The sequence below is a fragment of the Microtus oregoni genome, unplaced genomic scaffold (assembly GCF_018167655.1).
Source record: "Microtus oregoni isolate MIOR12 unplaced genomic scaffold, Mior012 000081F_ref0000091, whole genome shotgun sequence".
NCBI lineage: Eukaryota > Metazoa > Chordata > Mammalia > Rodentia > Cricetidae > Microtus > Microtus oregoni.
Genome location: NW_024544541.1, coordinates 4,233,610 through 4,245,925, shown reverse-complemented (window position 1 = coordinate 4,245,925; position 12,316 = coordinate 4,233,610). Strand labels below are relative to the sequence as shown.

The following is a 12,316-nucleotide window of genomic DNA, read 5'->3' as shown; positions in this document are numbered from 1 at the left end:
GCGCTGCCACGCACTGGGCCCGCCCCGGAGGCGGTGTCGCGCACTCCTCCGCCCGCCCCCGGGAAGGGTTTTCTCGCTTAGGCGCTCAGGTCCTCCAGACGTGGGGCAGGTCATTGTGGTCCCTGGGTCCTGTCGCCGGCCGGTCCATGCTCTTTCAATTCTCTCTCCACCTCTCTTCAAGGGATGCAATGCTACCCAGAGAAAGAACTGGGCTAAGAGGACGAGGGTTTGCTGTCTAGAAGAGTGGGACTTCATATTCATTTGGCTTTGCACGGAGATGGCGGGATCTGTAGGGCACCTCAGAGTTAGCTCTCAGAGATTTCATTTTCTTTATGCCTTCACCAGACTCCAGAAGTGAGGGTTTGAGCCTGGGGTGGACACAGGTGTTGACACACCTTTGCTGAAACTATAGAAAGGCTAGTCCCAGCTCCCAAAAGAGAATCACTTAATTCGCCTTTCTGCCCCGAGGGGGAAGTCTGAAAGGAGTCAAGAAAATTCTTGCTGCAGAGGTTAACTGTGGTATGGAAGTGTGAGTGGATGGATGGGGTGGGATGGGATGGGATGGGATGGGATGGGGTGGGGTGGGATGGGTGGGTGGGTGAGTGGATGGGTGGAGTGAAAATTTTCAAGGCATTTTCACAGACAACCAAAGTAAAAATTCATCAGACATGTCCAGAGCAAGGGCTCCTGGTCCAGATGTTAGCCACACACATCCACATCTGGACCACATCCTGCCCAGCTGTGGAAGAGAGCTCCAACAGGGACCCTGGAGCCTCCTTTCCTCAGATTAAACTCTAGGGCAGAATTGTGTGGAAGGCGCTTGAGGGAGTCAGGGAGTTGGGGAGCAGAGATCTTTCACCGGTGCTGCTGTGTCAGCAAGGAAACACGAATCTTCAGGATTCTAAGTGGGAAAGGCTGTCTCTTCAGTAGGGCTCACTTGTTAAAATCAGATTCTTCTCGTGGACAGGTAAAAACAATGCTGGCTGGGGTGGGGTGAGATATGCCTAAATCCTAGTACCCAGGAGGTGGAGGGAGGAGAACCAAAGCCAGCCTCAGGCGCACAGCCAGACTCTGTCAGAGGAAAAGGGATGGGAAGGGAGAGGCGTCATGACCAAGCTGGAATCCCAGCACTCAGGAGGTGGAAGCAGGATCAGGAGTTCAAGGCATGCTCAGCCATATAGCTAGTTGAGACCAGCGTGAACTGTATGAGGCCCTATCTCAAAACAACCCGTCCTCCCAAAAAAGAAAATTACAGACGAATGTTTGCAATGATTATTTCTGGGTTGTGATATAAAATGTATAATATTTACACAGCATCGCTATGTCATATTATTTCTGGATAGTTCTTGTTTTCTTTTTCCTTTCCTTTCCTTCTGGAGAAAGTTGTACCATATTTGTACAGTTGAGGTCGAGAAGATGAGAACAGGCAGAAAATGGCAGAGGTTTGCTATACAGAGGTTGACTCCCTCACACAGTAGAAGTGAGACCCAGGGCTGCCCAGCAGCAAGCTCAAGGCCACAAGATGAGCGGAAGAGGCCTCGGCAGAATCTAGAACATTTACTTCCTTGCTGGGACCCAGGGTTGGGAGCTGCTGCAGCTGGGGACAGGACTTGGTGCCAAGCATCCACCGGCTGTTTTGGACTCAGAAGACTGCAGACTGAGATTGCAAACCCTTAGAAGAGGAAAAGCAAGGACAAAGGAAGGAACAGTCAACCTTTGTTGACTGGCTCTTTTTTTGCAGGCATGGGGATGGGGGGGGGCTTAGTTTGTTTTTAGACAGGGTTTCTCTGTGTACTCTGTGTAGTCCTGGCTGTTCTGGAACTCACTCTGTAGACCTGGCTGGCCTCGAACTCAGAGACCTGCCTGCCTCTGCCTCCGGAGTGCTGGGATTAAGGAGCTTGCTAGCACTGCCTAGTCCAGCTGGTTCATTTTTTAAAAAATATTTATTTATTTATTTATTATGTATACAATATTCTGTGTATGTGTATGCCTGCAGGCCAGAAGAGAGCACCAGACCTCATTACAGATGGTTGTGAGCCACCATGTGGTTGCTGGGAATTGAACTCAGGACTTTTGGAAGAGCAGGCAATGCTCTTAACCGCTGAGCCATCTCTCCAGCCCCAGCTGGTTCATTTTTAAGGCTCTCACTTCATGCTCATAACCGCCTTTCTAGTCAGGCAGTTTTTGCTTCTGTTGGCAAAATGAGAAACTGAGGCTCAGAAAAGCATCTGCTTGGCATCACACACCTGATGTTGGGCCACAGTAAGGAAGCACCAGACAGTTCCTAGAGTCCAAGGAGACGCTCAACAGTCATATACCCCAGACAGGAAACATTCCTGGGCCGTTTCCAGAGTCTGACTTAGATGAGGGATCGGTTTTAGAGACTGCCTGCCTCTTCAGGAGGAAGAATTCCCTCTCACAGAGCTTTGCTTCACTCTCTTGGTATCTGCTTCCTGTTTGTTTCACCAAATGGCTAGAACTTGAACCTGGTCCAAGCATCGTCTAGGATGGCCTGTCTCTTTAAGCAGAGGTGGTGGCTGCTGTCCAGATGTTGCTTCTAATATTTCTAGTACGTGCTATGCGTGCTTTGGACTGTTAAAGGCGCAGGACGCCACTTTATTAGGAAGGTGCTGGACAACTGCAGGATGGGGGAAGGTAAGGGTGTGTGTGTGTGTGTGTGTGTGTCTCCCCAATTTCCTTTGTTGATCTGGGGAGGAGCCACAGCTTCAGTGGGATGACCATATTTTGAGCTGTTTGATTGGCTGTCATTTCCTACTGGAATTAGCCCCAGTAGAACACTAGAATTTTCTCAGCTTCTCCTTTAAGTAGAACAAATAACGGGCAAATAAAGATTTTAGATTTTATTTATGCTACAATTTCTGGCTAAGAAAAAACAATACATATATTTATCTGTAAGCAGAGAGACTGGATGGAGAATGTCCTGGAAACCAGTTGCACCAGGACTGGGGCCTCAGAAGGGAAAATGACTCTAAGCTAAATACTGAATACTTCATATGAGCCAGGCAAGTGTGTTAAAGCTTCAAACACTTGCCCAGAACAAGTCTTCAGAACAAGCCTATTTTGTAGTATAATACCTATTTTATAGGTAGAGACACCGAGGCCTGTGAAGGTTAGTTGACTTGCTAACAGGAGTCGGGTCAAGAGTAGAACTCATCATGTTGCCGTGGCCTTGCTGTGGCTATGCGGCTGACTCCTGCCTCTGGGCACTCCCATGGCCATCTCTTGGGGTATTTGAAGATGACACGGAGTTAGGAGCACATGTAATAAATAAAGCCTTCAACCTAGAAATCTGTCTTGATGAACTGCTTCCCAAGAAACATGCACAGAAGTAGGCCAAGATGGGGGGCTGGAGAGATGGCTCAGTGGTTAAGAGCATTGCCTGCTCTTCCAAAGGTCCTGAGTTCAATTCCCAGCAACCACATGGTCTGGCGCCCTCTTCTGGCCTTCAGGCATACAGAGAGAATATTGTATACATAATAAATTAATTTAAAAAAAAGAAGTAGGCCAAGACATACTTCGATTACACCAGTGTTTGCAGCAAAAATACTCACAGGCTGGGATAGTGGCTCAGCAGAGGGCCTGAATTTGATCTCCAGTTACTCATTGAGAGCTAAGCTCAGTGCTGGGCACTGAAATTCCAGCACTGGCAGGTAGAGACCGCAGGCTGTCTGGGGCTTGCTTGCAGGCCAGGCGGTCTAGCGGAATCAATGAGCTCTGGCTTAGTAATTGTTTCAAAATCAGGATGGAAGGTAGGCAAGATGGCCCAATAGGTAAAGGTGCTTGCTTCAAAAGCCTGGCAACCTAAATGCGCCCCCTGGAACTCATGTAAAGAACTGGCCTCCTAGAATTGTTCTCAGACCTCATGTAGTACGCATATCCGAACATACATATATCATGTTCACCTGCATGCACGTGCACACACACAATAATGATATCTTTTCTGAAAATTAAAAAGGGGTTGGAGGGATGGTTCGGCGGGTAAGAGGCTTGCACCCCACATCAGGCAGCTCACAGGCGCCAGTAACTCCAACTCCAGGGATCCCACACCACCCTGACTTGGACACACCACACTGCGCATGTGCAGGTCAGAAGCCTATTTGAAGGAGTCAGTTCTCTCCTTCCGCCACGCAGGCCCTAGGTACAGAACTCAGCTCATCACACTTGGTGGCAATTTGCACGCCTTTAATCCTAGCGTCTAAGAAAAGAGGAGGATCCCTTGGGCCCAGGAGTTGTTTGAACACTAGAGGGATCCTGTCTCAAAGATAAATAAACAAAAATAGTTAAATGCAATCAAAACAGGATGAGCACTCTTCCAATGGGACACTGGCTCACAATTTCAGCCGTTTTCTGTCTGCTTAGCCCTCTAGAAGCCACCTCAAATGACTGTCAACTGCGAATCCGCAACTGCCTGTCTGGGTCTGAATTGACCAGAATCCAAAGTGGAAACAATTGCCCATTGTCGTCTGTCTTCTGTCAGAGTGTCCAGCTGACTTTTTTTCCCTAGATGGATGCTGCAGGCCTTGATAAAGGATGAGATCTTAATGTTTTGTGTTATTTAATGAGTTACTTAGGATTGACATCAAGAAAACGAGTCGGTGTGCTCAAGAGACAGGCAGTCCTGGGCTGGACTTATGTCTCACTCTGGTGTATTCTCAGCCAGGCAGATTTGAAAATTTGAAAATGTTGACAAAATATTTCCTAGGAAATTAATTTTCCCTGTCTACTCTTTCCCTCCTCCCCTTCCTTCCCGCCTCCCTCCATTTCCTTTATTCCTCCCCGGCTCCTTTCCTCCCTTCCTTACTTCCATTTACCCCTATGCCTATTCTTCGTCCAGAAATAGTTTTACAGAAACAGTACGTTTTTATTTTTTTAACTTTAGGGCTGTTGAAACCATCAGTAGCAAACGAGGCGCAACACATGTTGGGTTTGGCTTGCTCTGTGATTTTCTTTTCTTTTTCCTCTTTCTTTCTTTCTTTTTTTTTAAACGGGATATTTGGGCGCCAGCCCACCCCTAAGCTCTCCAAATGCCTTCCCTCCACAACACCCCCACACCGAGCCCTGACCACGCCCCCAAAGAGACTCCACCTCTCCTCCAAATCCCGCCCCCCGCCGATTTTCCCTCTGTCGCAAAAAAACTCGGCGACGCTTTACGGGCTGGCGGCGTTTGACGGCTGGGACGCAACCTAGAAGAAGGAGGAAGCGGTGGCGGTAGCTGCCGGGGCGCCTGTGGCGGGCGTCGAGGTGGGCGCGGCGACGCGGGCCAGTGAGTGAGCGGCGGCGGCCGGGCGGGTGGGCTGGGCGGCGGGCCCGATGTGGCTGCAGCAGCGCCTGAAGGGGCTCCCAGGGCTGCTGTCGAGCAGCTGGGCCCGCCGCCTCCTCTGCCTGCTCGGCCTCCTGCTGCTGCTCCTGTGGTTCGGGAGCTCCGGAGCACGGAGGGCGGCGGGCGGCCTGCGTTTGCCGTCCTGGTCCCGCAGCGAGCCGGGCGCCGCGGAGCCGTCCGCCTGCCTGGAGGCGGCCACCCGCGCGTGGCGCGGCCTGCGTGATCGCGGCGAGGCTGTGCCGCTGGGCCCCGGGGTGCCAGCCCTGGTTGCCAACGGTTTTCTGGCTCTGGACGCCGCCTCCAATCGGCTGTGGGTGACGCCCGGGGAGCGGGAGCCTGCGGTGGCCCCGGACTTCGTGCCCTTCGTGCAGCTGCGCCCTCTGAATGTGCTGGCTGAGGCTGGAGAGGCGGTGCTGCTGCTACGGGAGGGTCTGCTGCGCCGAGTGCGCTGCCTGCAGCTGGGGACCCCAGGCTCAGGCCCTGCCGCTGGGGTCGGCGGACCCGCCTCGGCCTCCGGGCTCTCCGCGGGGTCAGGCCGTGACTGCGTGCTACTGCAGGAGGACTTCCTGGCACACCGAGGCCGACCCCATGTCTATCTGCAGCGCATCCAGCTCAGCAATCCCACGGAGCGTGTGGCCGCGTTGCAGACTGTGGGGCCCACCGCGGGCCCCCCTGCCAAGTCCTTCACCAGCACTCTGGAGAAGGTCGGGGATCATCAGTTTCTCCTCTCCTCGGGCCACTCCTCAGTCAGTCCATCGGGGCCAGTGCACCTGGTCGTCGTGGCCTCTAAGAAGTTAGTGAACCGGCTCCAGGTGGCTCCCAAGACCCAGCTGGATGAGACGGTACTGTGGGTGGTGCATGTCTCTGGTCCCATCCACCCTCAGGTACTCAAAAGCAAAGGAACCAAGGAGCTCAAGGCGCTGCAGGACTTGGCAAGGAAGGAAATGCTGGAGCTGTTGGAGATGCCAGCCTCGGAGCTGCTTCAGGATCACCAGCACCTCTGGGCCCAGCTGTTCAGCCCAGGTGAGGCCTTGGTGGGGGCGCGGTGCCGTCTCCACTTGCACCAGTATCCCTGTGGTCTACGTTAGAGACATTCTCCGTGCCCGGCAGCGCTCACACTGAGGGTTGGAACTTGGGCTTGATGTGAAAGGGTTGAATCGCTCTTGACCACTTTGAAGCTGTATGACCTCGTTTCTGTGGTCTTAGCTTTAAAAACAGTATATGTTATGAGGTTTTAATGAAAATCTGAGTGTTAAGGTTCACTTTTATTGTCTGTTCTAGGCCTTGAGGTCTGACGTGAGCAGGTGGAGGGTTTTCTTTTGTATGGGAACGGGGTCAATTTGTAAGGAATAAACCACCAGGGAGCCCCCACTACCCCAGACACTCTGCTTGGGCCCCCACAACCTGCCTGGACCTGACCTTAGCTTCTAACCTTTGATCTTCATCTTGACATTGTGGCTGCAGCTATTACCAGAATGCTGGAGGCTTCTTCCAGCTGGCTGGAGTGTGTGTACTAAATGAGAACTTTCTTTCTTCCTTTCTTTTATTTTTTTTAAAGTCTTTTATTTGCGAATTTCTTTGCGAATGAAACCCTTTCTTGTCATCTGTTAAAGAAAATGCAATTCTCAGCACTCAAGAGGCAGAGGCAGGTGGATCTCTGTGAGTTCTAGGCCAGCCTGGTCTACAGAGCAAGTCCCAGGATAGTCAGAGCTACATAGAAGACTCCCCCACCACAAAAAAAATATTGCTATGCATAGTACTGAGTTTTGGTTTATCAGCACCCATGTGTAAGGTTGTGCAGAAAGAGTTTAGTTCATTCAACAGGTGCTTTTGCCGTAGGCTGTTGGACAAGTTAGCAAACGAATTCTTGTTTGCACAGTGTTTGCCTGGGTCAGGAGGAAGACGGGACGGAACAGAACGTTTTAAGTAAGAACTCCTAGACTGGAAAGTGCTGTGGGTGTGGAAGAGAGTGAGTAGCTGGTGGGAGTCGAGTGCAGGCTGGGAGGGCTTCTCAGCTCCCCTGACATGGAGTCAGAGTTAAGCCCGGTCATGTGACAGGGAAGTGGGCATTCAGCCTGGAAGCTGCCCGAAACAGGAGCAGGTTAAGCCTGGTGATGAGCAGGAGCAGGGCGGCGTGAGCTTGCAGCCGTGAGGAAGGACAAGAGGTCTGGTTCTGAGACAGAAAGGTGGGAGTCGTCAGAGTATAGACTGACAGGGCATGGACACAGGTAAATAGTTCCTGGGGAGCCCGGGGGGAGGAGGAGGCCCCCGGGTTGTCACATGGAGATGGAAGTGGTGGACCTTGATATTTTGGGAGGTAGGGCTGTTGGGCCATGGTTTGGCTATGGGAAGAGAGATCTGGAGAGTAACTTCCTGATGTGTGGGTGTGAGCAGTTGCTTGGAGATAACTAGGGGAAGCTTTGGTTGGGGGTGAAAGTTCATATCAGATCACTTGTACCTGTCAGATATCCAGGTGGAGACGCTGAGGGTTTGATCAGCCCTGTGAGTCTAGAATCATTTAAATCGGAGCCACTGTACTAAACTAGATTAAGGTACTTTCAATCTACAGTCTCAGCACTCAGACTGTGAGGGAGAAGGAGGACGAGTTCAAGGCTAGCCTGTGCTACATAGAGAGACCCTGCTTCCAAGAGAAAAAATAAAATCAAATATTAAAATAGCTATAGGAGGAATTAAAGAAATAGCTCAGCTGCTCTTTCAGAGGACCTGGGTTTAATTCCCAGCATCCACATGGCAGCTCACAATGGACTATTAACTCCAGTTTCAAGGGTTCAAGATCATCTTCTGCCCTCCAAGGGCTCTGCACATAAATTAAGCAGACATACATACATATATGCATATATACAATAATTTGTTGTGGGGGTTAGTTTTCAAGACAGGGTTTCTCTATGTAACCATCCTGGCTGTTCTGGAGCTCACTTTGTAGACAAGGCTGGCCTCAAACCCACTGAGATCTGCCTGCCTCTGCCTCCCAAGTGCTGGGATTAAAGGTGTGCGCCACCACTGCCCGGCAATAATTTTTTTAAGCTATATTTACCAGAGAGTGGTAGAAGAACCAGCTAGTATTGGCTTGGACACAAATGACATCTAGTTGGGGGTTCTAGACCATAGGGTTGAGAAGACCTGACCCATGTATGTTGTTCTTAGCTCTGACAGGAGGTCCCCCAGTCCCTAGTTGGTCATGTTAGATGCCTGTTACTTACCTCTGTTAATCACTGTCACAAAAGCAGCTTACTGAAGAAAGTTTATTTGGGCTTGTAGTTCAAAGAGGCGCAGCCCATCATAGTGGGAAAGGCATGGTAGCAGGATCAGGAGGTGGCCAGTCACAGTCACACAGCATCTGCAACTCAGGAAACGGAGAGATGATTGCTGGTACTCAGCTTGCTGTTTTCCGAACCCCAGCCCATGGTACAGGACCCCCGGCATTTAAGGTGGATCTTCCCACTTCAGTCTAATGTAAAAACTCTTCCATAGATGTGCCCAGAAGTTTGTTTCTGTGGTAATTCTAAACCCCACCAAGTTGAGTGAAGATTTGCCATCTCAGGAAGTCAGGATGGCTCTACCATACCCAGGGCACCCAACTGTTATCCTTTATTACTGGACCCAAAGCTCCACCATCTGTAGCCCTGATCTTCTGTTTCTTTGCCTCCAACCAGGCCTTCTTCCCTAACGTGCAGCCTTTTTGGTGTTTCAGGTGTGGAGATGAAGAAGATCACAGATGCCCACACGCCGTCTGGCCTGACTGTGAACCTGACACTGTACTACATGCTCTCCTGCTCGCCAGCCCCACTGCTCAGCCCTTCTCTGAGCCACAGGGAACGAGACCAAATGGAGGCAACACTCAACTATGAAGACCACTGTTTCAGTGGCCATGCCACCATGCATGCTGAGAACCTGTGGCCAGGCCAGCTCTCCTCAGTGCAGCAGATCCTGCAGCTGGCTGACCTGTGGAAGCTGACCCTCCAGAAGCGAGGCTGCAAGGGGCTGGTGAAGGTTGGCGCTCCGGGCATCCTACAAGGCATGGTGCTCAGCTTCGGCGGGCTACAGTTCACAGAAAACCACCTGCAGTTCCAGGCCGACCCTGAGGTGCTCCACAACAGCTATGCGCTGCGTGGAATACGCTACAAGAACGACCACATCAACCTGGCCGTGCTGGTGGACGCTGAGGGCAAGCCCTACCTGCATGTGTCTGTGGAGTCCCGAGGCCAACCTGTCAAGATCTACGCCTGTGAGGCAGGCTGCCTCCACGACCCTGTGGAACTGACCTCGGAGCCTGGAGGGCACACCTTCTCCGTCATGGTGACACAGCCCATCACACCCCTGCTGTACATCTCCACCGACCTCACACACCTGCAGGACCTGCGACACACGCTGCACCTTAAGGCCATCCTGGCCCACGATGAGCACATGGCCCAGCAAGATCCTGGCCTGCCCTTCCTCTTCTGGTTCAGTGTGGCCTCCCTCATCACCCTCTTCCACCTCTTCCTCTTCAAACTCATCTACAATGAGTACTGTGGGCCTGGAGCCAAGCCCCTCTTCAGGAGCAAGGTAAGTTCCCTCTACTCCTAGAGCCCCACGCTTCTGCCATTCTCTGTCGTGTCCAGAAAGGGGGTGACAGCCTAGGCAATAATGGAATATCCTTCAGGCCAGTGCCCACAGTTCTCAATATCAGAGAGGAGTCCGTTTTGATAGCAAGCTAGTTATGATAGTGTACTCCTGTTATCCCAGGAAGATGCTAAAGCAGGAAGGTTGTCAGTTTGACACCAACATGAGCTGCATGGCAAAACAAAACAAACAAAAACCAAAAAACCCATTGCTCCCAGAGGTCAGGCTCTCAGTGTGGGTCTGGCACTGCAGTCATCTTGTCAGCCCACAGCAGCAGGAGAGCCAGGTCCTCCCTGCCCCTCTTCTCTCAAACCATAGAAGACCAAGTAGTGGATCTGGGCCCAGCATCCCATGCAGGAGATGGGCCAGTCTCTGCCACCAAGAAACTGTGGCATTTGGATTAAGGCCAGGCTTGCAGGAAAAGTAGTGCTTGACCCTCAGGGCAAGGCAGCAGCAGATGGAAGCAGGTCTGAGTTCCTCACGATAGGGAGCAATGTGGAGAAGGCCTTCCCAGTAGCCAGCTTGGCCAGCTGTGATAGAAAAGGTGGGTTCTGTAGCCTCTGGGGTCAGCAGACTCTTTGCCCTACTGGCCACTGGCCTCCTGCCCTTGTTCTTGCTTGGCACGTATATTCTTATATGTTCAACATACAATTGGGAAGACAAACTGCCTCCCTGAGGAACTGCCCATGCCAGAGAAAGCCCCAGCAACATGCCACATCAGCCCAAGGAGGTTCATGGGCCGCTACATAGTAATTGTAGCCTGGCCCTGGGCCGGGAACTGTCTATTTGTCTGAATCTGAGACATTGTCCCTGTGGTCTGTTCCTCTGCCAGTGTGTATATTTGTCTACTTTGAGATGGCTTCGTGTAGCCTAGGCTGGCCTTGAACTTGCTATGCAGTAGAAGCTGACTTGAACTCTCCTGTCTCTACTTCCCAAGTGCTGGAATCAGTAGTGTGCCCCACCATGCTTGACTTTCCCCAGCTGCTTCTGTAGCTGGGCTGTGGGTTGGTGCTGAGTCGTGACCTTCTTGTTTCATTGAGCAGGAAGATCCCAGTGTCTGAGTGAACCTCGAGCCCTGCTCTCGGCCACCGTTTGCACAAGACACCCAGCACTGAGCATCCTGCTGCTGCATGAACAGGGAGCCTTTGGAAGCACCAACCCTTTGTGCCTTGTGGGGGACAGTGACTCAGAAGCGCTTGTGGGTACAAGAGTTTGCACTGGAGGGGAAAGAGGGCCGAGGACTTGTGTAAGTTTTCCAGTCAATAAAACAAACCCGTAGGGAGAATACTTGAAGTTGAGCGCACTCCTTCCACTTCCCCCTGTCTTTTATCCCAGGAAATAGCTCCTCTGTAAAGACTGCTGAGGAAAATCCTGTTCTTTTCCTAATTTAATGTGTTCTTTCTTGAATGGATTTCTAATTTATTTTTGTTGAAATTTTGCTTGGGTGGCTTTTCCTCCACCTTAGATCAGGACTGTTGGTGGCAACAACGGATCCCTGCCACTTCATCGGCACCCAGAGGCCCCACACAGTCTGGAGGCGGGGCCTGAGCTCCAGGCAGCCACCCTGCCTGGGGAAGGTGTGCTTCCCCTGCCCTCCGCTGGTTTGCACATTGCCTCTTTCTTACCGTGAGCCAGTGGGATCTGTCCTTTTGTACTTCGGGTCCCTGGGAAAGGTGTTTAACTTTCTAGTGATGGATGGTTGTTGGCTTTTGAAATACCAAAGCTTTTTTGTTCTTTTTTTAAATAAATATCTTTTAAACTTCCGTGACTGGTTTGTGTGTGGTTGAACCCTTGGACACATTCATCACACCCTCCCTCATCACTAGATTTTTGGGGTGGTCTTCAGTGCTATACCCTGCCTCAACTAGCTGTTTTCTTATGTGACTTTTGGCTGTGCTGCTGCAGGACCAAAGCATCTTCCCTACTGTGGTGCAGGCTCCTCCTCCCTTACCCATCCTCAGAGTCTGGACCCTCCCTCTCCGGGTTTTCTATCTGGAGGGAAGAGGTGGCAGACAGTGTTGAGCCTTCTGCTCACTGTGGGGAGAGAGAGGGACAGAATGGGGACAGCCACCTCTGCTGGGGGCTGTCATCCTTGGGGTTTAGTGGTTTCCCTGGCTTCCCTGACTTTGACTCACCAGAAAGCCTGGCCTGCTTGCCAAGGACCCGTGTGTCTGTGCCGCCACAGCTGCTCGAGAGTAAACAAGAGGATAGGCTGTGATGTGGGCAGCCCTGGTTTTTACTGCTTCAGTCCACAGCACTGGGAGCTGCAGAGACACGGATATGGGCCAGCTCGCCTCTTCCAGAGAGGAGTGTCATTTACAGCGTGACAAGCCCTGCAGTTCCAGTAAAGTG

General features: G+C 51.6%; 1 protein-coding gene across 1 annotated transcript; it reads left to right on the top strand.

Moving 5' to 3' along the window:
• The first annotated feature begins 5,182 nt into the window (after positions 1-5,182).
• Kiaa2013 (KIAA2013 ortholog) lies at positions 5,183-11,727 on the top strand. Its single transcript, XM_041643143.1, has 3 exons — positions 5,183-6,364; positions 9,054-9,907; positions 11,008-11,727. Exons 1-3 carry the CDS (start codon positions 5,332-5,334, stop codon positions 11,023-11,025), a joined length of 1,905 nt encoding a protein of 634 aa, XP_041499077.1. The 5' UTR covers positions 5,183-5,331; the 3' UTR covers positions 11,026-11,727.
• Positions 11,728-12,316: the final 589 nt, after the last annotated feature.

What these genes read in the sequence shown, in the direction of transcription:
- Kiaa2013 (XM_041643143.1), top strand. Translation starts at nt 5,332, where the DNA reads ATGTGGCTGCAGCAGCGCCTGAAGGGGCTCCCAGGGCTGCTGTCGAGC. An exon ending in GGCCCAGCTGTTCAGCCCAG is followed by an intron (nt 6,365 to 9,053) that starts GTGAGGCCTTGG and finishes TTGGTGTTTCAG; the next exon opens with GTGTGGAGATGAAGAAGATC.